This window comes from Anser brachyrhynchus (genome assembly GCF_964034855.1).
Source record: "Anser brachyrhynchus genome assembly, chromosome: 25".
NCBI classification, from domain to species: Eukaryota; Metazoa; Chordata; class Aves; order Anseriformes; family Anatidae; genus Anser; species Anser brachyrhynchus.
Genome location: NC_137718.1, coordinates 1735095 through 1759162, shown reverse-complemented (window position 1 = coordinate 1759162; position 24068 = coordinate 1735095). Strand labels below are relative to the sequence as shown.

Here is a 24068-nt window from a genome sequence, read left to right as displayed (position 1 = left end):
TATCCCACCTTAAAAATCCTCTCCTTTGCGTTTCTGCTCCCTGCAGAACAAACCCAGCAGTGCTACCGCTGCAAAAGGCATGTGTGCTCCTGCAGCTCATGACTCGCACCCTGTGAGCGACTGATTCTGTTGGCATGATAAACACATGATGCAGAGGAACAGCACTAATTATGACCCTGTCACCTTCATCAGCTCCCCACTAATTGTTTTGGCTTTTTTTAATCTCGGTGCTTGGAGATGAAACATGATGTTTGGTTCTGAAAAGGGGGTTGAAAAGAAAAGAGAAGAAAGAATCGCATTTTAAAATAGCAGCATCAGGTAGATCTTTCAGTTGGATTTGAAATTCAAATGACAGAAATTATAACTATTTTTTGTGTTATTAAAATAAGGCACGGGAATTTTTCAGAGGACTTTCTGGGACTGCCCATGCCGACTCTCAGTCCATAAGATCTGCCTCGCCGTTCCCAGCCCGCAAGAAGGGATCTCTGCTTTATGTCGTAATAAAATTTTCATCTCTCTCCAGGCATTATCAGTTCAGAAACCTCACAAGTAATAACACTTTTCCTAGGTTTTGAGGATGAAGGGTGATATCTCCTTGTCATCTCTTTCTTTGCACCTGCCCACCACATCTTAGGGCAGCTGAACGCCTGCCCTCTGCACGCTCATCAGCAAACGAACACGAATCATGCTCCAAAGGTGCCTCTCGAGGCTCCTTACTGACAATTCCGTGTCCTCGCCCCTTGCACCACCAAGCACAGATGTCTCATGCAGACCCTGGGTGCTGGGCACCCCTTTTGTTTGCAAAGAGCAGCAGAGCAAAAATATCAGAGAAAGGCAATGCTCTCTGCACTTCAGGAGATTCAATGTGGTAAATGACTTAATGACTTAATCAGCACGTTCATGGTCTTGCTGCAAACACTTACAAGAAGTAAGTGCTAAGATGCCCATAAAGGAATGAAGCCAGCTATATCAATAATGATGAAAAGTGTAAGTGTAATTCTCCTGCAGGAATCCAATCAGTTTGGTGCCTGATTTCCCATGGCTGCCTTGAGTAATTTCCATGAGCTTTTGCTTCGGTAGCCTATGAAATAAGATAAGCTTGCTAAGTGAACCCAGTGTTATGCAATCACACGAGTTTCCATTTTACCTCGTATTTATCATCAAGAGGAAATATTTGGATTTACTGAACTTTGCTTTGCAGAAACCTCTCGCTGAGCTTGCAGCGGAGTTCCCGCTTCTCTCTAAATGGAAGATGAAGGCAAGCTAGTGTGGATAAAAGAACAAGTAAAAGTCTGCCCCCACTGAAAGAGAAAGTCCCTCCTGCACTTCAGTGTTTGTAGGCAGGCCTCTGTGGCACCAGGCTGACAGCCTGCCTGCCCGTCCTCAGCTGTCCAGGCTGGAAATCTCTCAGAGGAGGGTTTCCACCCCAAATTGTAGCAGCAAAAGCAGTTCCTGAGGCTCCCTACAAGCAGCTAGAAGACTGATTTAACAACCAGAGCAACAGCCTGAATCTTTAATTATACTTAATGATTAACTTGCAAACAGGAACGTGCTTTGGTGGTGCATCATTATGCTGCAGCTTCATTAAGCTCATCCATACTTTATTTTTAGATGGCAGCCTTCCTTTGGAGCTGACCCTGGGTTATTCCACAGCACTGCCAGCTGCTGGAAGGTACACCAGGAAGGTGGCACTTCACCAGGAACCCTTCCTTCTCACAGCAATCAAACACAGGCTCGTATTTTAAAATCCAGACTTTAATTGTGAGCCCAAGTCTACGTGTGGGGGCAGAAGGGAGAACTCTTCACCCAGCTTCATTCGGATGCTGGATTTTGGGGGGAAATAAATACCAAGAGCAGTCTCCATCCAGTGCCAGAGCTCTTTTTGCGCAGAGCTGAGCAAAGTGGCTCTCCCAGCTCTGGGTGCTGTCCCAGGCCAGCTTGCCGTATGGTTCTGTGTTCATTTTACAGTCCCACCACACACACACACGCTCATTGCCCTTCCTGGTCACACTTTAAGGTGTAATTCCTCCCCATCACACACCACACACGGGCATGTGTTTCTCCTCCCGAGCTCAGCCTTCCTGCACCGTGCTGACAGAGCTGCACCGCCCCAGGCGTTTCAAACAGTCCTGGCCCTGCCGGCCCAGCCAAATAGCCAGCTGTAAGCACTGGATCCAGCCAAGGAAATCTCCCTCTTGCCTCACGTTTTGTTCATAATGGGCCCTTTTCTCAGAAGAGCTGAACTATAATTGAGCGAAATCTTCCAGCTGCCTTGCGTCTCTGCCGCACGGCACCGGAGGTTTCAGCCTTTTCTTTTTCACACAACAGCAAAGCTGTTCATGACAGTTTCTTTTCATTTCCGATTCTAAAGCATAATAAATAACAGACTCTCCTTCCACTTGCTTGGCATGGCAGATACTGAAAAGAAGAATCGGAATGACGTGGAGAACATATATTAAAATTCTCTATCTGGATGAAATTCAGCACTGCTGAGCATGGCAGAAATGAGCAGGGGGTGATCTCTGTGATATGGCTCCGAAATGAACGGAGATATCCTCACCTTGACCTTTTCTTCCTAAAATCAAACTAGAAATGAATTGTTGTATGGACTCGTGGCAGAATGGGAAGGACAGGGGCAGCTCAGCACGGAGTGCTCCTGGCACACTGATCCGACACGGCCTTGCACCGATCAGCCCTATCGACACACTGGTCCTTGCACTGAAAACAGCAAAATCTTCCCATCTGCAGCGCAGTGAGAGAGCAGCTGGTCTGGTGTCAGCCGCACAGGTCAGGCTTGTGCAGGACATTCATCTGCATAGTTTTATTCTTCAGTTTGAAAACATTCCTTGCCTTTTTCCTGAGGAGTGGGGAGAAGGAAGAGCCGGTCACGTTGTAACACCACACGTGCATGCGTGCAGGTCACCTGCCAGAGGCCAGGGAGCTGCTTTCGTGCAGGGCCTGGCTGCGCACACCTCCAGCCACTGAGCACACGGGCTTCTGCCGAGCACCATTTCAGTGACATTGGTCCTCAGTCTCCGTCAAAGCAATTGAACCTGGATGTGTAGATGCTACGAGTCTTGGTCACTCAGATTAATGCCACTCACCCGATTCCCTAAGGAACCTGGCGGCAGAACTTTATTCATATGGAAAATGATGCCTGGTAGAGCCATCAATTGTTATGTAACTTTATAATTTCATATTTCCTATAACTTCTTTTTCGTTGCCTTTGGCGGCCAACCAGCAAAGCAAATGAACTGTCCCCTGATTGATTTTCTAAGAATAATCTCGTGGCTCTGCCTCTGACTCAGCCCCGTTTGGTGCCGAGGACTGCGAAGCCACCTGGAGGAGGAGGAGATCTCCTCCTCACGGCCATGCCCACGGCCTGGGATGGGGCCGCCCTGCCGTCCTGCTGCTTGCCCATCGCTGCCCCATGGTAGCCTGTTTGATTCGGGGTCACCTATTCCCACCTGGGGATGCACTGGAGGCTTTGCTGGACTTTGCCCTTAGGAAACGGCTCAAAGCAGCAAGCGACACCGCGGTGGTCACCTGAAGCCAGCCTTGCAGCCCCGACCCATGCTCCTCTCCCCGCCTTGCTGCTGGGGTTTCAGTAAAATCTGCCTCTTCCCCCCCGTGCTCCCCTCTCCCTGTTGGCTTCTGGCAAATGGATGTGAATCTGCTCCTCACCACGGGCAAGGCAAGGCTCAGGGGTGGGGGGAAGATTAATTGAAGACTTAATTTCTTTTATTCTCATTTGATTAGCTAAGTGGAAGAGGCACGAGTCCCTGCTTCTGTGCTACCGGAGGCTTGATGTCGGCCATGAATCACAGCTCCCAGCTGCCACACTCCGGCTGCACGTCAGGTTAATTACGATGTTGCAGTAAATATTCTTGCAGGCAGAGCCCATCAATTAGAGCCCTCCGTATGCTGGCTGCACAGCTCAATTTCCATCACCTACCTGAGATGGGACAAAGAGGAGGAAAACGAGCTCGGATAGGAGCGGGACGGCCAGGGCTGGGGGTGTCATGGCAGGGACGGGGCACTTCTCCCCCAGACAGCAGCTTGCTGGAGCCAGAGGAGCCGAGCTCCTTGGGCAGACTGTCTTGGGTGCAGTAAATAAATCAAAGTTACAAGCAATCAATGAGCAGAAACGTGCTTGCAGTGTCTTAGAAGAAAGTTAGATAATCCCTAGCTTGGAAGTGACCAGCAAACCAGAAGAAGGTTTCCCCTTGTCAGCCTGACATCCAGCTTGTCTTGGTGCTGTTGCACCACAATGCCATCCACATTTTGCCCTGCCAGGCTGCTGCAGATCAGAAGTTCCCTTTGCCGTCAGCACCACTACTGCACGCAGAGCAGGGCTTTAAAACCGGGGCTGTACTCCGTGCAATATGAACACCAGGAGCCCTTAGGTCTCCCCTTCCCCCTTGTGCCACTCATTCTCTCCGTTAGCAAGTTTATGTTGATTTCTTTCCGACTTTGATTCTTCTTATCTTAATCTTAGAGCCCGATACATCACAAAACATCTTACTGGTATTTGCTGTGAGGCAGATGCAGAGGCAAAGAGAACATTCAGTGAGAGGTTTCCATCGGCTTGCCTTTCATCGCTAATCCTGCAGCGGAATCAATTAGCCACCAGCGTGTTGCTAGCATTGGAGAAACTTCCCTCGCGCTCAGCCTCCTAAGCTGTGCCTCGTGCCTGGGGCCGGAGCTCTTAAAGGATGCTGTAATTAAATGGGCCACTTCTATCTGCTGTGCTCTGCCTGCAATCTGCTGGCCAGGCTGGCCTGCATATGCTGGCCATGCCAGTGAGTCCTGAGCGTTTATTTCAGGCCCTGGAGAGGATCCAGGTGGGTTGGCCCCGCCTGGTGACCGTGCACATAGGTGCCCTGCATGGTGTCAGCCGTCCCTCGCCCAGCACTGCCAAAGCACCACCTGCTGCAGCGCTCCTTCCCTCTCTGTCCTTCTGCACGGTGGAGCCCACAAACTGTGCATCCTGGGAAAAAGAAGGATTTCAGTTTGCCCACCAAGAGACCCCATCCTGTACCGTTTTTCTCCTCCTGACTTTTCCCTTTGCTCATCTTCCCCCTCTGCGGGTGGGCTCTTTGCTGGACGGCTCCGCACCCGCTGTGGGTGCCAGCCCTGGGGGGAAGCACCGAGCTCAGGCAGCCTCCGCCCCTGCTGAAGAGGCAGGGACTCCAGCTGGCAAGAGAAATCCAGGCTGAGAGCTGCCTAAGGCTTTCCTGGAGATTTGGAGTAATTACAGGGAGCAAAAAAAAAATTCATCCTTTAAAATGTCAAGCGGTGTTTATCTGAAACTGTTCCCAGCTAAGGGGAAATGAAAGAAGATGCGGCAATAAAAACGAGGAACACCAAATCCGCTGGGCTGCCTGCCCGCCAGGCTCACCCTGGGGACGCACATCCAGGGGCACCATCCATGGGGCCACGGCTGGGCATGGCCGGGACCTCAAAGCCTCACACACCTCTCTCTGCTCAGTTCCACTGCTCTGGGTGCACTGTTCTGCCCAGGAGGGCACAGACACCTGAGGGTCACGGTGCTCCAGCTGCAGGTCGGGAAGGACGGGGAGGTCTCCAAAGCCCCCCCGGCCTCAGCAGCAGCACCTCCCATGCGTCTTCCCTCCCGACACAAGAGCAGAGGCACGCCAGCTTCTTTGTGCGAACGGACGTGGCCATGGGACACCGCCCGTGCGGCGCTTACGGTGTGAGTCTGGCACTGCATCGGCTCCTGGCTCCCAAAGCTTCTGACTTCCTATCGTGCTGGCTGGGTCTCGCTGCTACAGTTCATATGGAAGCAGTAACCAGATAGTAACGATTTAGCTCGGAGTCTGATTAAATATTAATAAACATAATTGGCACTCATAAATCTCCATATCGTTGACCTTCCACGAGTCAGAATGACACAAAAGCGGATCTGTTTAAATAAAATATCAGCACATATACTGGAAAAAAATACATCCCAGTTATAACAACCTGTCATTACTGACATTATTGACTGGCTAGCTTACAGTAGTCAAATAAAAAGGAGAACGTTAATTACTCCAGTAACAGACACACATCAGCTTATGAAGCTATTTGCCACGTTTCTAGAGGGATGCTTGTTTTTAATTTTTGTTATCAGTTGAGTGCTTACAAAGGTTTACTGGAAGCAGAGTGTTTTCTGCCAGTTAAATCAGTGATGTGCTCCCATTGCTTTGAGCGGTGTGATGTGCTACGTCCGCAGATAAACCAACAGCTGCGAGCAGAGGGGGACTTCGTGGCAGTTTCTCCTTTCTCCTCTTCGCCACCTGGGTCCTCTAAAGCAACGTCTGGATGAACATCTCCCTCCCCGTGCTCTGGCAGCACCCAGACTTGCATTGTTTCTAGCAAGGGCTGCACAGGAACCTGCAGGAGGAGGAGTTTGCTCCATCTGGGTACACATCTGCTCCCAAATCGTAGCACAAGAGCCAGAGAGCACCCCGGCTCCGCACGGGTGCCTCCCCCCGTTCTGTTCCAGGAATGAGGGATAGTTACTGACACCAACTTCCCCTCTCTGCAGAGGGATTTCACTGCAGGAGAAGCATAGGAAGGCTCTAGAGAATCAAGCAATGTCAAATAGAATTAAGAATATGGCACAGAAGAAGCCAGGGTGAGATTATTCCTTTCTTGCCTACGCTTTTCAGCACCAGTTAAATACGCTGAAGCTTTATTCCCACCACCTAGCAGTGGACCAAGCGTCTTCATGCTCTAGCATGTGCTGCAGCTTTAACAGGTGTCTGCTTAGCAGGAGCCCTTAGCATCCCAATTTGTAATTCGGTCTGCTCCAACAAACTGGCTCTAGGGTGCCAGCTGGTGAAAAAGTGGCCAGAAAATGCTCAACAAGCCCTGGGCGAGCTGGCAGGCGACGGAGAAAATGCCCCCCCCGGGGGCATCGCCAATGCCCTGGTGGTGCGTGGGCACCGGGAGCTGCCCCTGCCCCCTCCTGCAGCCAGCGGCCCTGGGGATTCCCTCCAGGATTTTTCTCCCCTTTGCTTCCAGCTTTACACAGCAGAACGAATTTGCTGCCTCTGCCTTGCTGCGTGTTGCCAAGTGATAGCGGTTTGGGAGGAAAATAAACTGAAAAAATAGACTGTCGAGAGGAGCCCAGTGGAGGTGGCAAACTTCATGAAGACAAACCTAATGAGTTGGAAACTGGCAGAAAGGCGAGGCTTTGCCAAGTTACAGCTAAAACCATTTCAAATAATCAAGTTCTCTGCATCCAGGGGATAAAAGTCCCATGCAGAGAGATGAGTCTGCATCACTCCCTCGCACAGCGGGACCGGGGGAAGGATTTTTTCCCTGTTTTGCTCAGAGGTTTAACTTTCCCCTGATACTTCAGTTGTGGGCACGGAGACCAGCAGCTCCCATTTGAGCTACTGGAAATCACGATCACAGCCTCTCACCTTGCCCCTCTGCCTGGGAGCAGGCAATTCTTCGGTCCTCTCAGCACTTTTCTGCTCTGCGCTGTTAATGACTTTGGGAAGGTTACTTGTCCCCGAGTGCTTATAATTCTTCCTCTGCAGCAGCATAATCAGTCATTATTAGCAGCAATTTCAGACTCTAATCATAAAGCTGTTATTTCTGCTTAATCCAAACCACGCTAAATATTAATTTGATATTTAATCCCCCTGGTATCTGGCAATATTGTGCTATTATTATTGTATATTATTATTATTTATATGGCGGAGTGGCAAACAAAGCACTTCAGTAATGATATCCTTATTTATTTCCACTTGCGTGCATCTCTGCCTTTTGCTGCCCTTTGCCACGCAGTACAAGGCACTAAAGAGCATCCCATGTGTGATGAAAAACCCATGTCCCTGCTATGTTTTTTTCTCTGTCTCCTGAACCATCAGCTGAACAGCTCGAGCTGAAAACTGATTTAATGTCTGCAATCACGGTTTGCATGTAAACATCACTCCAAACTCACTCGAAAAAATAAACGGACCCAAAGCAAACCCGTGAGGCTTTCAAACATGAAGCAGCAGTTTATCAAACGCTGCAAACCTCACCCACAGAGGAGTGACAAAGCTCCCGCAGAACACGGGATGGAGCGCCGTCATTAACAGGCAATTATCTGCTGTGATCGATAGAGCTATTGCACAAGCAAAACTTAAGAACCCCTTAATAACAGGTGAGGAGCTGGTAGCAGCCGGCTCCTCTAGGCTACGTTTAGCCGAGAGAAATGCCACGATTTGCCCGAAAATGAGAGGGTAGAAAGCTCTTTTTGATCTGATGGTGCTCTGAAGATGTGGCCTGGCGTTGTGGCCATCTTTGAGAAGTGAAAAGCAGAAAGAGCTGTGCCAGGCACACCTTTCCTAGGCTGCCTGCATTTTCCGCAGAGATGGGCCTCTCATTAATGCAAGCCCTCCTGGCCCCCCAGGCCCCTCAGCTCAGTCCAACCTCTCTTCCTGCACACGCATGGGCGTGCTGCTCCATTTTATTGGCAGCACCAACAGATCACTTTCCAGACACCCCCAGAGAGAGCCGAGAAGCGCTGTTCCCTCCCAAGTGTGAACACCGAGCACGGAGGGTGAAAGGACCTCCCAGCAACCAACCTTGCTTGATTTCCTACCATTCCCCATGCAAAACAGGGCAATTTGTCACCATCCTTCCTTCCTCTTGCTCCATCGACATCTTCCAAATGAGTTACGAGGACACAGAGTCACGAGGGCAGCGCTGGCCCTGGGCGATGGGTTCCCGGGGGTGCTTTGGGGGCGGCCGGTCCCTGCCCGGCCCCAGCAGAGCCTCCTGCTGCTCCGCACACTGCTGGGAGATTTAATCCGTGCCTGACAGCTGTGCATCCTCGCTGTCATTGTCACTGCTCTAACAATGAAAATTAATGCAGGGAATGTATGTGGGAATTTTCGCATTTCTTCGTGCACTACAAACCTGTGATTTCTACCTGAGGCGGAGAAAAACCAGCCAAGGGGCACAGGGCGCAGCTCACATCACTTCGGACCTTGTTGCAATATTCTGGAGCATATTCCCTTGCTGAGCTGCAATTCATTTAGTGTTTGGCAGATGTAAGAGGTGTTCCTGCACCGTGGAAGGAATTTGCTCCTGCATTTAGCCGCATATTTCTTTCACTGCCCAGAAAAATAGGGGCACTGCTGGGGGCAGTCCTTCTTCCAGCAGCAGCTCCTGGCGTCCCTCCTCCACCTCCCAGAGCTTCAGGACAGCCCCCTCGCTCCCCGGCTGCTTTTTTAGCAGCTTTTTAGCATTAGGAGGGACGGTGGAGTGGCCGTGGGGGTTATCCGAGCAGCAGGCTCCTGCAGCCAGGAGCACAGAAATGCACAGCTCACACCGTGCAGCGAAAGCGTGGCCGTGCTGCTGCAGGGCTGGGCACCAGGCACTGAAGGATGAAGGCTGCAGGCGCCAGCTCCCTTTGTATGAATTATTCTATAGCCTTTGTTATGTGATTATATGGTAGGGTATTTCTTAACCTGGGAAGAAGAGAAAAAAATCTCATTCCCAGCGCTGTCTGAATTTTGAATGTGTAACTCCGAAAGCTTAATCATATTCTTCTCACAATGCCTTATGGTTTATATATATTTGGGTTTTTGTTGCTTTTTTGTATTCACTCATTTCGCTGTCACTTTAAGTTTAATATTATTAAAATTGCTCTGGTTTGCTCTACTTAAAATTCTCCACTTGGAGTATTTTTTTGCAAGAAGTGCTAAGTCAATTTCTTTCTCCTATTTTTTATTTGTCTCTAATGACTCATTAGATAAGCACCTTGGAAATTGCCAGCAAGAAGCAATAAGCCCGTTATCAGCAGCAGCCTCGCGGGAAGTTTTGCAGGTTGAGGGCCTTGGGCCAGGATCTTTTCTGGGGTGCAAACACACCCTGGAGAGCTGCACCATCCTGCGTGGTGCTACACGGAGGCATCAGCTTGAGGCCAGCACCTTGAGGCCCCGCTCCCTGCACACCAAGGGCCAAATCCTGTTGCTCTGAGGCAGGGGGAAGGAGGCAAAGCCCTGTGGGGTTGCCTCCATCATCGCACCGCTGACAAAAGCGATGTTTTCCCTGGTAGCAGGAGAACTTTTCTCGCCAACCTGAGCTGTGTCTGTGTACCGCTGCGGATTTTGTTGGAAATTCAGCCTTGGGGCTAATACTGGTAAGCTCCGGGCAGCTCTGTTCTTAGCATTCCGCTTGGTTTCCTCCTTAGCTCAGCACTTTTGGGAGCAATTACACAATTATTTATTTATTTACGTTATTTGTTCTTTTAATTACGTTTGTTCTGCCATTAGGAATATTTGTGGAAAATGTCAAACACCTGCTGTAGAAATGTTAGTGGGATGAGGTGACGCGTTCTCCTTCCATGTCAGAAAGTGGTGTGAGTTAAAACTAGGGAATAAGGTGTTAATAGTCCATAGAATAACCCCTGGACACTTTGGTCCTCACAATGAATTTGAATGCTAATTAGCATTTAAAGCAACGTAAGGCTTTTCTGCCAGCCTGATGTGATCTTGACTAATTGGATCGCAAACTGTTTCAAGGAGCAGAGCTCAGATTTGGACTGAACTCGGAAGATGTGTGAAATCGGAAAACACTGGAAATAATTATTTTCGGTTTGAAACTGAGGCATTTACTTGCACGTAAATCAGCTGTTCCTTGAGCTGCGCAGCCCTGTCCTGGCTGATAGCACAGGTAAGGGGCGGTTGCTGTTCCTGTGCTCTCAGAAAGGGCTGGGCACCTTTTCCATGTCCACCCGCACCACCAGAAATGCCGATGCTCTCACGAGCCCCTTGCTGCCCAACAGGGGTAAGGGAAGCCAACCGCTTGGGCTGCTTCAGTAAAATTACCTGATCTGGCAAGCAATAGGGGTGCACCAGCTAGATTGTGTTCGTGCCTACGCAGCTGGTCCCACTTCCATTTCTATAAAGAACTGAAAGGGGCGTGTTTCATGTGTTGTGGTCTTGAACTTGACCTGCAGGCACACATGGGAGAAGCAGGGGCAGAGCCGTGCCCCTGCAGCAGCGGGAAAAGGGCTGGCAGTGCTGTCCCTTCGGCACCGATGTCGCTTCCCTGGATTCATCTGTTCCGGAACCTTTTGGATAGTGTGAGCTCCACTTCATCCCACAGACGAAGAGATCTTCAGCTCCTAACTTGGCTGGAAACTTCCCCCGGGAGCCTGAAGTCACCTCAGGTAATGTCTTCACGTGCCTCCTTTCCCCACCTCCTCTGCCCTCCTCCACGCACGCCGACATCGCTGCGATTGTGCCTCGAGGCTGAGCAGCACGAGAGCCTCTTTTGCTGATAAGCTATTAAACACTGGGAATCTAATTACTAATACAGCCCTAACTTCGGTCCATTTGCAAAGCTTTGTTATCAAACTATGCCTACCAAAACAAACGTGCTAATTAGTCACACTGGAAATAGGATGGAAATAATAGCCCATTATTCTAAAACTGTGCTATTTATGCCACAACAAGATCAGTCCTTTGCGGGGAGAAATGCTGAGCACATGTTATTGCCTGGCTTAGTGCTTTGGAGCTGGGGAAGGATGTGGAAGATGATGAACGGCTCAGTGGTGATGAAGCGAGATGCAGACCGAATGGGGCTGGGAGGTTTTTTTTTCCCCTGGGACTCTCCGGGCGGTGAAGGAGGAGTTTGTTGGCAGGGGAGCTGGAGAGTTGCTCACCGGGGCTGCGGTTTGTTCCTAATATTTACCATCATCATCCTGACCATTCCTGTCTCACCTAGATGTACTGTTTAGTGGCACGAGCTCCATTTCAGCACAGATGTAGAGTATCAGATGCAGGATGTAAAGACAGACGCAGGGTATGCCTACACTGGAGGTGAGCTGGTCAAATCCACTGATACTTATTTCAACTCCAGACCATTTTTTTGTGTGTGTGAACTGTTTCCATCTGACAGAGTTCGGCTCTTCATCCTTTTCCAGAAAGGTTTGTTTTTATTTCGGCAGGCTCTTTCTGTGCCTGTTTCCTGGGTGCTTTGCAGGGAACTGCTCGCTGCTCCCCGTGTTATACATCAACACTTCAAGCGAGTGTAGGAGATGAAAGGGGATTACTGCGTGTGTCCAGCTCTCACTGGTACTTTGCATAACAGCGCCTGGTGCCCGTGATGATGGAAAAGGCGGATTATAAAATGACACCACCCTTTCAATAGAAGAGACCAAAAAACACGAGCTAAGGGCCTTAAAACCGCATTAAACAAAGCAGCGTGATGCTGTTTCCCTTTTCCTTCTTAACTGCACAATGAAAGAAAAATCCCCATCTCCCACAGACAGATAAACCCTGGTGTGACTGTGGCTGCAGGACTGAGGTGCGTAATCCTGGAGCTCGGTGCAGGCACGTTCAGAGGGGCTTGAACCAGGACAGAAGCTCTCTGAAGGGGTTTTCTCTTTCACGGAGTCCACACTTCGTAGCCGTTTTTCATAATTCAGTGATTACAGCCAGTATGTTTATTTACATAAGCAGGGGCTGTAATTACATTCTAATTAAAATGTATAATTAGCTAATTAGGATCCATAATGTGGATTAAAAACTAGTACGAGTGTGAGCTTGGAGGCAGATGTTGTCAGCCACGCTGGCCGTGGCTTTGTCCCTCCGGAGGGCAGGGACCTCAGCCCCCGCACACCGCCAGGATGCGAGCACTGAGGAGTGATGCCGCTGGCGTGGGGAAGCATCGAAACGTCCTTTTTTCCCCCAAGATGACCTCACCTTAGTGACCTCTTACCTGGATAGCCAAGAGAAGTGTTTGCTGCTGCTGGAGACACCCTGATGGTGCTGAGCGAGGAACAGCCGCGCTGAGCACTGAGGGGTTTGCAGGACCGCTGTCAGGTTAACCATGCAGAGAACGTGGAAGCTCCCCTCGAGTGCATGGAGTTAATTTTACCGGGAGTTCAGCAGGCTCTAATGAGAACTGAAAGAGCTATCCGTGTTTACAGGTGGATAACCTTCTGGCAGGACATTGATTGTGAGGAGATTTTAGACCTCACGGACCCAAAGCCCTGCCAAAGATGGATCTCCAGGGAAGCACGCAGGCAGGGATCTGCAAACCTAACACTTCTCTCCTCAGGCCTTCAGAAAGAGCCAGAATGGGCAAATTCTGCTCCTTTGGCACGGACTGCAGGGAGCAGAGCCTGCAGCAGGCCGGGTGGCTGCGGCTAAAGCTGTGTCCCACGGGTGCTGCTGTGAGCGCCCGCTGCCCTCGCAGGTGCTGCAGAGGGGGAGAAGGCGAGGGCAGGGCCAGGGGTTCGGGGAAAGCATCTGCTGCGACTGCAGCCTCCGACAGCTGATGGAGATCTCGCTGCCCCTTGCTCCTCTGTGCTCCCAGGGGAAAGGAGAAGCTAATGGGGTGGAAGGACTGCCAGAAGGCTGGGGGCTCTGCAGGTCAGGCGGATGCTGTCCTTGCTGCTGTGTTTGCTCAGGCTGCAGAGATCCCTGCAGGGCAGCATGTAGGCTGCGGAGCTGGGGAAATAGCTGCCTGCTTTCAAAAGCATGCAAGTGGTGGTGCGAGCAGAGCTCCTCGCCCTGAGCCAGGTTCCCCAGCACCCTGGGGCTGCAGGAACGAGCAGCGCGTGCAGGCAGTGCTCACTGCAGGCATCCTTCACCTGGCCCTCCTTCGCTCCCAGCAGCTCCAGTTCACGGGGTGCTCTTGGTGCTCCTCCTGCTCCCACATCTCCCTGGGGAGGCCTTGCTGCAAATGGCACCTTGTGGATGGGGCTGGAGCATCTCCTCGCAGAAAAGGTGAAGGCTGTAGAGCTCTTGAACCATCCACCAGTACCACGTAGGATCGCAGTACTGAACCCCAACATGCACTCAGCCTGCAGGTAGTAATGACAAAAGTCGACATGCTCTTGGTAGCAAGAAAAAGCCTTTAGCAAAATTACACTGAACAAACACAGAAGAAAACATATGTGCAGCATCTGCCCCTGGTGCTGAGCAGTTGTCGGTGGTCTCGGTGTGGGAACGGCCCTCTGCCCCACGGGCATCCTGCACCGCAGGGCCACACACCTTCCCCTGCTCTCTTCCCGTATTTCCCTGGTTTCAAGGCCCCCAAGCCCATAGCAAGCTTGTTTCTTCTTTTTGTTCATTATTCAAAACGCATTTTGATTTAATTCTTCTGTTTTGCTGCTTTAGGCGTTAAAATACAGCTCTCAGGGGGTTCCTGGATGCTAAGCAGGCTTTGAAATCGCACGCTTTGGTTTTGGTGTGAGGCTCAGCAAGGATTATTGGCCTCAAAGCTTGTGCACTGCTCGAGCAATGGAGCAACCTGCAGACCCCCCAGTGCACATGGGGGTGTGGGGGGCTCCTGTTCAGACTTCCAAAAGTCCCCTCCAGCTGGCTGCTGAGCTGCCCAGAGCTGCCTCTTGTGCCAGGGGTTTGCATCCACCTCTAACCACGGAAGGGGGGAATTGAGGATGTGTGATGAGTAAAGAATCGAGCGACAACAGGGAAGAACCTGGAGATGGAGGCTTGCAGCTGCTGCTGCTGTAGGATTTGCCTTTACTGTTGCTCAGATTTCATAGAATCACAGAATCATAGATTTCAGCCCTTTCTGCTCAGGGTGTGTGCACTGTTGAAGGAAACGGGCTGAAATTCACACCGACGAACCAGGGTGGAAAACTCAATGTGCTGGAGAGGGCTGGACTCCGATGAAATGCAATTAGTAGTTGTGTAATTGCACTGAACAAATCTGACCCAAAAGGAGAGCTTTCAAAGCAGATTTAACGTACGGTGTCAGAGACCAGGCATATAATTTATCAGATTACTGCCCTCAGAGTTAGTGAAGGGCATCTCTTCCACCACTGGAGCAACAGCAGGGAAAGCAGAGCCAGGATGGATGTTTTAAATGAGTAATAAATGCTCCCTCCCTTCCCTGAGCAATTGAGCTTCAGAAGGAAATTAAGCTATTTACAATTCCTGATCAAATCCGGGAGATGATTTCGGTTGGAGAAAAGGAAAGCTCATGTATTTAGTGAGTAATGGTAATGTTTGCAGTAAGTGAGGGGCTCTCAGCGGGTAAGAATAGAAGCGCAGTGGGCTGTGAAAAGTTGCATCAAGGAAGGTGGTCCCAGGAGAATGAGGAGATGTTAATAGACTTGAAACCTCATTGGCATAATGGGTCATTCATATCGAAGACGGTGAATTCAACCTGGAACGGGAGGGGGGAACGGGCTCCCCGAAGCTGAGCTTGTTTGGATGGGTGAAATGAAGGCTGAGAGGAGAAATGATTGCAGGCTATAAATGCACTTAGAAGGAGAACAAACTGAAAAGAGGGAGGAAAAACTCCTTAAAGGAAAAAGCTGTGCTGCAAGTGCACTCCAGTATGAAGCCCGTGAAATCCAGGACGTTTCGAACCTGCAGAACTCTCAGGCTCTGCAGCAGCTTGCTAACAGGAGTCTTGGGAGCCAGCAATCCAACAATTTTAAGATGTTGTTTGATAAAGGCATTAAGAGCATATGTTGATGAGCAGAGATGAGGCAGGGCTGCACATGGACGTGCAGAAGGTGCTTTTCAGTCGAGCACTTCTGGAAGACGGTCCTGGGCTGACGAGGACATAAGCAAGGTGCATCGGGAACGTTTTTCCACCCCCGGGTCTGTATTTTTGTCCCTACGCCAGACATTTCTGCAGCCCCAGAGGCAATCTATTGTAAGCCTTGCCTCCTCTCAGTGCCAATAACCCGTGCAGTGTCACACTCCGAAAAGCACTTAGAGGGAAGGCTGTTTTCAGCTACCATCAGGGTGAAAGGCACGCCATGCAGGCAGGTGCCCATGGTCCTGCAGCATGCCAAGTGCCTGCATTACAGCTTGCACAGGGAAATGAGAAAAAATGAGATAACAATGTAAATGCACTCCTAGTACCTGCAGGCTGTATGTTCAAGGATGCTTTTAGGATCCAGATAAGTACATCTGACTGTTTAGCTGTCCTCTGATGGAATAATAGCATGTGTCCAACTGCACTCTGCTGTCCTGCTCCCTCGTGGTGCTTAGTGCCGTCTTATGAAAGGGTTTATTAGCTAAACTTCAACCCGGCCATAGTGTTCTTGATTGCTCTTAGATAGCTGCTCTGTAGGGAACTGTCACACATCTGCGTTTCTTCTTCTGCAAACCTCGGCAGGGCACAATGTGAGATTTACTTGCATTCTTCCCGGGTGCACCTCAGGCTGGTCGGTGTCACTGCATGGCAGCGGCACCAGCCACAAATCCCAGGCACTGCTGCTGATCCTGCCCGCCTCAACCACCTTACCTTGGTGCCTGCCTCCTGCTGGAGCTGCAGCCCCACCAGTTCCCTCCTGCTCCGCACGGCCCCGGGTGGCAGCAAGGTGTGCTCCCTGCAGCTCCAGCTCTGGCGGGGGGGCCTCGGGGTAAAAGGCATTGTGCGTGAGAGTTTTGAGAATTCCTGCACATGAACACGGATGTTGACATCTTTCACTCTGCTCTTAAATTCATTTTGTTCCCTGCTGGATCTCCGTGGGTCCCCAGCAACGTGTAAGGGCAGGGTCAGACTGCAAAGCAACCAATCGAAATGTTTGGAGATGGAGAAGAATGAACATAATATTAATTGCTCCTTAACAATTATTCTACTTTGATTCTTCTCTGAGAAGAAATCCCTCAGGGCGTGTTTGCACCAGAACATGATACAGCTAATGAAACCATTTCAGCCCTGACATCTGTAAATTCTGCATTTATTGGGTGATGGATGAGGATCCAGGGCCCAACCGTGTTCCCTGGTGTGTGGGAGGGTGGACAGGCACTCACAGGCCCTGCGGGTTGTTGTCCCTTGTCTGGTGACTGCTGGGACGGGGAAGGAGCCCGCGTTTGGGGCACCAGCAGGGCAGGCACAGCTCCTGCCCCCTGCCCCGGCGCCAGGAAGGTGCTGCAGAGAGCTGCCTCCGAGTTGTCTCCATTCGCTTCATGCGGTGCCAGCTGCTCTTTAAATAAATGATCCTAGCAGGTTATTACGGGAGTTTCTCCCTTCAATTCCTTCCACAGAGAAACTCATTTTGATGAAATTGCCTTCCCCCAGCTCTGCAATCACCAGCAGCACATAGCCCCAGGGAGGAGGCTCACAGGCAGGGGCGATGCCTGAGGCTGCCCGGCACCAGGGACATCTCCTGGTGACAACGGGGCTGGCACAAGGGGACAAGGGGGCTCAGTGGCACGGCATGGGGCAGCCACCCCAAAATATCTTGTCTCCAGCTTCCAGGGGGTGAGGCCATGCACGCTGCATAGCCTGAATGCTGCATCTTCCCAACCTGGTGTCTGGGGAGGCTGTGATGCCCCTTCCTCTCCTTCAGCCTCCAAAAACAGGTTACAGAGCCAGGACCAGAGGGCAGGGTGGTCCAGAGCAGGAACCAGCAGCTCTGAGAGGCATTGTGTGCTCTCTTTCTGTGGACCAGCCTTTCCCTGCTGGTTTCAGCCTTAAGAAATTATTTTACACAGGACTTTATTCACTGTCTTTTGGGATGAGCACTCCGACAACAGAGGATGTGGAATAAATCATTGCAATGAACAATAAGGTGACAACGTGTCAAGTTTAGAGTAACAACTTTTTATTCCGAGGAAATGTCCAAATAGGACTGGACATTTATATGAAATATGGAGAGATGTGTGCTTCCATTAGACAGGGTAAACGCATACAAGATATAAACTATCTTCCTTCGTGTCACTACACCCCACTGCCTGGGGTTAAAAAGAGTCTTACTGAATAATTTCCCGTTATGAGGTTTGGGATATTGGCCTCTCCTGGAGACGAGACGCAGGGCGAGATGAATGATTTAGTCAGATCTGCTCTGGCAGGTCTTATTTCTTACGGTGACACGAGTGCGACGTTTTGCAAGTCTGAGATTAAACTCTGCCACGACTGTAACAGCCGGTCTAGGGCCAGCCGCTTTACCCCCCTTCCGGGGACTTGCAGACAGATGAAGTACGCTGCGTGCCCTCAGGGCATCAGGGCTGAGCTGCACCCCGTGCACCCAGCTGGGGTGACGATGCTCGAGTCCAAGGGCATGGGGTTGGCACCAAGGCCCCGGTCCCTTCGCACACCACAGCCCAAACCCTTGACCTGGAGCCCCTCCGTACGTGGTGCCATCAGCTTCAACAGGGCTTCCTTGCTGAAGCTGGTGGCAGAGCACGGAGAGCTTGGCCAGGAGCCCTGTGCACAAAGCTGTCCTCGCCGAGATGCTGCCCCCACCTGCAAGGGTGCTTGAACCCCTTAGGTGCCCAGTGATCCTGCTGCTAAACCCCCCTAAAGATGGTAATAGGTGGGGAGGGGGAAAAGGAGGTGAAAAGGGGTTAGGAAACACGTTGGGGGAGGGAGGGTGTTGGGGGGGCTACTGTTGATTTTTAATTTTATTTATTTTTTTGACCACAGCATCACTGCTGGGAAGCCACAATCAGAACATCCAGGATTCATTATCCGTGATGAGATTTGGCAGGCTGCTACCAGGATTAGGTAGGTTTTAGGCTGGTGCTTTTGGCCATTTCTCTCATTATGGGCTTACAGCAGCTGCCTTATCTCACTGAGAGGCACTTTTATTAGAGAGGGGACTTGAGGGAGAAAGAGAAGGAATGAGGTAAGGAAGGAAATGATCCAACAAGAGGCTCAGGCAAGGCGATGTCCTGAGCTGGTGGCCACATCGCCTTGTTTGCTCTCCCCAGAGAGCCCAAGGGAGCTGAGGACCCAGCCCTGGCCAGGGAGGAGGCAACCCCAGGATTTTGCCAGCTTCCCTCTAAACAACACCAAGCACCCGCAGGTGGGGGCTGCTTTTTTTTTATCTTAGGTCTCTAAAGAGCCAGAGCCAGAGCAGGATGGTGGGAATCAGGAGATAAAGCTGTAATGCTCTTCTCCTTCCCACCTTCACACGCGTGTGCCAGTGTTTAATTTTGAAAGCTCTCTCGTTTTAGTCACTACTTTCTTATTGCAGGTAGGCAGAATTGATAGAAATATTGATCTTCTTTTAATGAGTTTTAAGTGCGGAAAAGACGCGTGACTCAGAGCAGCGAGGCAGCACGGGCTGAGATGTGCCTCGGCTTTGATACCTGCTCCTGAGGCACCGTTTTGGAGCTGGCTCTCGCCCTCTTCCCACACAGGCACTCGCTTCTTGAGCTTCTTCCCTTTTGGTGTGTGCAGGGAAGGTGTTTGCCCTTTGGGACCGCTGGCCGGCCGCTCACAGCCCAGATCCTCGTCCAGCTCCTGCAAGGGTCGGTGCTGGGTTGGGTGTGGGGTGCGCAGAGAGGGGACGATGGAGCTGCTCCTGCAGCACCTCCGTGAGCCCCCAACCCAGGCACCCTCAGCACAGGGGGCTCAGCAGCTCCTGGGCGGCTGCCTCAGCCTTCCCAGCGGGCTCCCCAGTCCTCCAGCACCATCTACAGTCCTCAGTGCAGCGAGGAGATGCTCCGGAGCCACCGGGTAGGGCCCAGCAGCTCCCAGGAAAGAGGCAGGGTTGATTTGGGGGCCCCGTGGGGTCCTGACCACTTGGTTTTCTGTTCCCCGCCGCAGGGCAGCAGCTGCAGGGGCCGCCAGGTTCCCCCACCAAGCCTCAGCCCGAACCTGCGAGGCAGGGCTGTCATGGAATATTCATGGGAGTTTCCTCGAGTAAATGGCATTAAAAATTCATCGATCTTTTGAGTAACACGCCATCAGCTGTGTCTTCTGGGCTGGAGAAGCGTGTAAACAAGAAGGGGCCTTTGCTTGTTTGTTTTCATGACACAGCTGTTCCAGGCTGCTCCGGCTGCCTTTTGGTTTTCAGACGGGCTGAAAGTGGTGCTCAGTCTCCTCTCTCCTGGAGGAGAAGGTGGGGTTTGAATTACTTAATTGGAGATGGTTTTACTGTTATTTCTGGGGGGGTGTAGCCAGCTGGAGAAGCAGCACGGCTGGAGGGACGAGGCCATGCAGGGTACCGGGCACTGGGGCTCTTTGCAGGACCCCGGGAGCTGCCGACGAGCTGAGCCCACAGCTCGCGGCCTGGGGCTGATTTCCATGAGGAATTTTGGGGCGCCGGGAACTGGACGAGCTCTGTAGCAGAGGCTGGCACTGCTGGTCGGAAGGAGGCCCTGTGCCCTCTTCCTGCGGGGCGCAGCCGGCGTCTGTCAGCAGCAAGAAATTGAGCAGAGAAAGGAGCTGAGCGGGGAGCTGCGGGCCGACCTTTGCTGCTCTCGGATATTCCAGCTGGAGAACCCGGCACCTGGGGAGCTGGGGCTGCCTCCCTGCGGGTCTCACTGCAGCCCTGTCGGGCACGGAGGGGCTCGCCGAGTGAGGGGGGCTCCGGCCCCCCCAGCACCTGTGTGAAGCAGCCTGCGGAGACAAAGCTGCACCTGGCGGCAGGCACCTGGCGTGAGATGTGGGGCCGATACGGAGCACCTGCGGGCCGTCTTTTCTGATTTTTTCCTAGCTTAAAACAATTTGCTGCCCAAGGTCTGCTCTAAGAAACGTAGCTGTTAAGGGGGGCTTGGTCCCAGGTCTACCCGTGCCTTGGTGCCCACCACTGCAGCCCTCTGCTAGTGTCCAGGGGCTGCTGCTGCTCTTCAGTGTCTCTTGTGTACAGGCGAGCAAAGCGAGGCGGGGAGAGGAGGGACGGCAGGTGGAAGGTGGGGCTGGGGCAGCCCAGCAGCTGCTGGGGTTGCTCAGACAGAGCTGGGGAGGGAGGCGGTGGGGAGCCAGGGACAAGGGGCTGGGAGCTGGGTTTGTGCCGAAGGAAACCTGAGCGGCTCAGCAGAGACATCCTGCTCTCTGGCATGGTGAGCGGCGCTTCCTCTCGGCCCCCCCTGCCTCAAATGAAGCTGTTCCCTTCTAGGAGTCTGGTCTGCCACTGACCTGCGCCCTGCTCCTCTCCGTAGGGGCCGGCTGAGGCTGAAAGCTGTCCCCAAAACCTGCCTGGCATCGGGGACGCGGCACAGAGCCAGGAGAGCCTGACGGCAGAGCTGAGGGAAGCAAGGACAGGGACGTCCCCAGGACACGGTGAGCCAATTACAGACTTGGGGAGCAAGGGGGGCCCCCAGATCCTGACCTTCCACAGAATCCATGGCCATAGGTCATCCCCTCGTGGCACTGGGGGCACAGGGTCGGGAGGGCCCCAGGAACAGGGCCACAGTGACCTGAGAACCTTGCCAGGGGCTTGGTGGTGCCATGAGGGATGGATGAGACCGTGTCCATCCCCTCCCTTTGTTTCTTAAAGATTCTGCTGAGGTATCTCTCAGAAGTCTCTGCACCGTCTGGAGGCTGCTGCTGCTTCTGGGGGCCGTGGTGCTGCTGGCGGGGCTGGCGGCGGGGGCTTGGCTGCTGGGTCAGTGCCTGTGCCGGGACGGTGCTGCCTGTGGGTGCCCAGCGCCCCTGCCAGGGCAGCATAGGGCCCTTCCCACTGCCGTGGACCCTTGGGGGCTGCCCGGCCCTGCAGTCTCACCCCTGCTCTCCCCTCTCCTTCCTGAAGCGAGGCACCTCAAGATGCCACCGCCGGACCAGGGCTTCGCCCCACCACAGGAGCCGGGTGCGATCCCGGAGTGTGCTGAGGGTGAAGAGGATGAGCCCGTGGTCCGTGGGGCTTCTGGCAGAGGTTTTCATTCCCCCCCACCCCTGGCAAGCCCAGCAGGAGCAGAAAAGATACTCTTCAATAATGAATTTGTCCTGCTGACCCAGTAGCTGATTTCAGCTGCATGCTGCAATCGTTTCACTTGGTTTTTAAATCCTGCTCTATTGGCCTCAGTGTCTTTCAGAATCAACTCAGACAGCTCGCTGCTGGAAGCGCGGGTGCGAGGCCGTCCCGGCTGGCTGCTGGCCTGCCACGAGCGCTGGCGGCTCAGGCTGGGCACCCAGCTCTGCCGGCACCTCGGGGCGCTCCGGTGGGCAGGGGCTGGGGGCTCGGGGTGCTGAGCGGGGCTGGGGGGAGCTGTGGGAGTTGGCTGCAGCCACCTGGGCACCTTCCTGGCCATGGGACAGGGAGGGTGGTGGCACCACGGCTGCTATAGGGCAGGAACCACTCCTGGGAAGGTTCCTGGGATGGTTGTGGTTGCTCCTGCAGGATGACCCACCAGAAGGGAGTGAACCTGACGGACGTCAGGGTGAAGGACGCTCAGGAGTTCATCCAGCTCAGACCCGGCCAGCAAGGCAGCCTGGAAGACATGTGGCAGGTCAGGTACGGGCAGGCCTGGGCTACGGCAGGCTTTGCTGGAGGCACAAAAATACCTTTTTGGGCTTAAGATGGGCAGAAAACCGTGCTGACTTTGCCCAACGAGCAGCCCCGTCGGGGACTGCTGCAGCTCCCCAAGCACTCTGCAGTTTTCTGATCAGAGGTTTGCCCTGCGCAGGAGCACCTGCGAGTCGGGACGGATCGTGGCTCTGAAGTGCTCAGGTCAGTGCCTCCCTCTCCTCGTGAGTCCCCAGGATCTCCACCCGCATCCATCCCTCTCCCCTCTGTCCCATCCCTCACGGCTGCCTTGCAGAGTGCGGGCTGCACCGCGGGGCCCTGCGGGTGGTTGGGGGCATGGATGCAGCCCCTGGGCGCTGGCCCTGGCAGGTGAGCGTGCGCCACGGCTCCCGGCACCACTGCGGAGGCTCTGTGCTGGCGCCCAGCTGGATCGTGACGGCGGCGCACTGCGTGCACAGGTAGCGGGGAGCTGGGTGCCCGTCCTCATCCCAGGCCTTGTGCAGGGAGCCTTGGGGTGAGGGCCAGGCGCTGTGGTGCTCTGTTACCCGTGGTGCTCAGTTACAGGCGGCTGCACGCCTCCGGCTGGCTGGTGGGTGCCGGTGTTGCTCGTGGCTCCATCGAGCAGGAGGCTGGGGTACCGGTGGAGAAGGTTATTTACCACCCGCTCTATAACGGCAGCAGCCTCGACTATGACATTGCTCTGATGAAGCTCCGCACCCCCCTGAATTTCTCTGGTAAGATGCTGTTGTGGCCTCCCCCCACTTGTAGTTTGTCTGGACCTGCAATGAAGAAATGCCTGGAAAGCGGCCTGCTCTGACCGTGCCCTTTGGGAGAAGCTGCTTAAGAGGGTCCCCAGCCCCTCTGGGCACCTGGAGGCAGCATGCCCAGCAGCACAATGCTCCCAGCTGTGCCTGGGAAGGTGGCTGTGGGAGCTGAGGCCTCCAGGGGCCTGGTCCAAGGGTGTTTCACCTCCATTTGTGGGGCTGAGCAGCTCTGCAGGCTGAGTTCTGCAGGCTGGCAGCTCCACAGCCTCGGCTGCGCCTGCACTGCATGGCCCCGCTGTCCCGGGGCTCACCGCATCCCCTTCCCAGCAGATGCCATCCGTGCCGTGTGTCTGCCACCCTCCCATCGCGACCTCTTCCAGGGCACCCCCTGTTGGGTCTCAGGCTGGGGCTACACCAGACCAGACCAAGGTAAGCGCCCGGCTTGTCCCTGTCCCTCGGTGCTGACCTGCAGCTTTCCCTGCTCCCCACTGAGGTGCAGCCCTTTCCATGCCGCGCTTGGTCCTGCACTGCTCCCCTCCTGTAGCCTGCACCCCCCTTCAGCAGCCCCATTAATCCCATAAGACCCCCATCTTCCTCCTGACCCTTCAGCTACAGTGCCGTGCTCTTCCCTGACTGCTTCCTGGAGATCTCGTTTCCCTCCTGGTTTCTTCCCTCCGCAGCACAGCTAACGGAGACTCTGCAGGAAGCTCTGGTTCCCCTAATTAGTACCAGGAGGTGCAACAGCTCGTGCATGTACAAAGGAGAGCTCACGGCCACGATGCTGTGTGCCGGCTACCCGCAGGGGAAAATAGATGCGTGCCAGGTAACGGGAGGGAGCAACTGGTGCTGTGGGGTGTGCGCAGCCGGAGTGGAAATGAGCAGAAGCGTTACATCCCTGTTGTGCTCCAGTCCTTGCTGTCTTGCAGGGGGACAGCGGGGGCCCCCTGGTTTGCCAGGACGAACTCACGTGGCGCTTGGTAGGTGTAGTGAGCTGGGGCCAGGGCTGTGCCGAGCCCAACCACCCCGGGGTTTACACCAACGTGGCTCAGCTTCTGCCGTGGATTTATCGCACCACAGAGGTAAGCTGGGGCAGGTGAAGGTGTGTGTTCAGCCTGACCCGCAGCCAGGCACGTGGCATAGGAAAATCCAGGTGCTAG

The 24068-nt window shown here is 53.3% G+C and overlaps 1 protein-coding gene across 2 annotated transcripts in view; it reads left to right on the top strand.

Annotated features, from left to right (window-relative positions):
- The first annotated feature begins 1550 nt into the window (after positions 1-1550).
- TMPRSS5 (transmembrane serine protease 5) overlaps positions 1551-24068 on the top strand; it is a 22927-nt gene continuing 409 nt past the window's right edge. The window contains exons 1-13 of one of the 2 annotated variants that reach the window (XM_080567677.1): positions 1551-9420; positions 9761-11182; positions 20844-20964; positions 21182-21289; positions 21434-21556; positions 21707-21842; positions 22022-22135; positions 22308-22351; positions 22443-22605; positions 22706-22881; positions 23242-23340; positions 23592-23734; positions 23838-23990. In XM_080567677.1, the coding sequence (XP_080423803.1) occupies positions 10940-11182; positions 20844-20964; positions 21182-21289; positions 21434-21556; positions 21707-21842; positions 22022-22135; positions 22308-22351; positions 22443-22605; positions 22706-22881; positions 23242-23340; positions 23592-23734; positions 23838-23990 (1623 nt within the window). In that variant the 5' untranslated portion in view covers positions 1551-9420; positions 9761-10939. Of the gene's footprint in view, positions 9421-9760; positions 11183-20564; positions 20745-20843; positions 20965-21181; positions 21290-21433; positions 21557-21706; positions 21843-22021; positions 22136-22307; positions 22352-22442; positions 22606-22705; positions 22882-23241; positions 23341-23591; positions 23735-23837; positions 23991-24068 lie in introns of those variants that run through there. The other variant, XM_080567678.1, reaches the window with a different exon arrangement.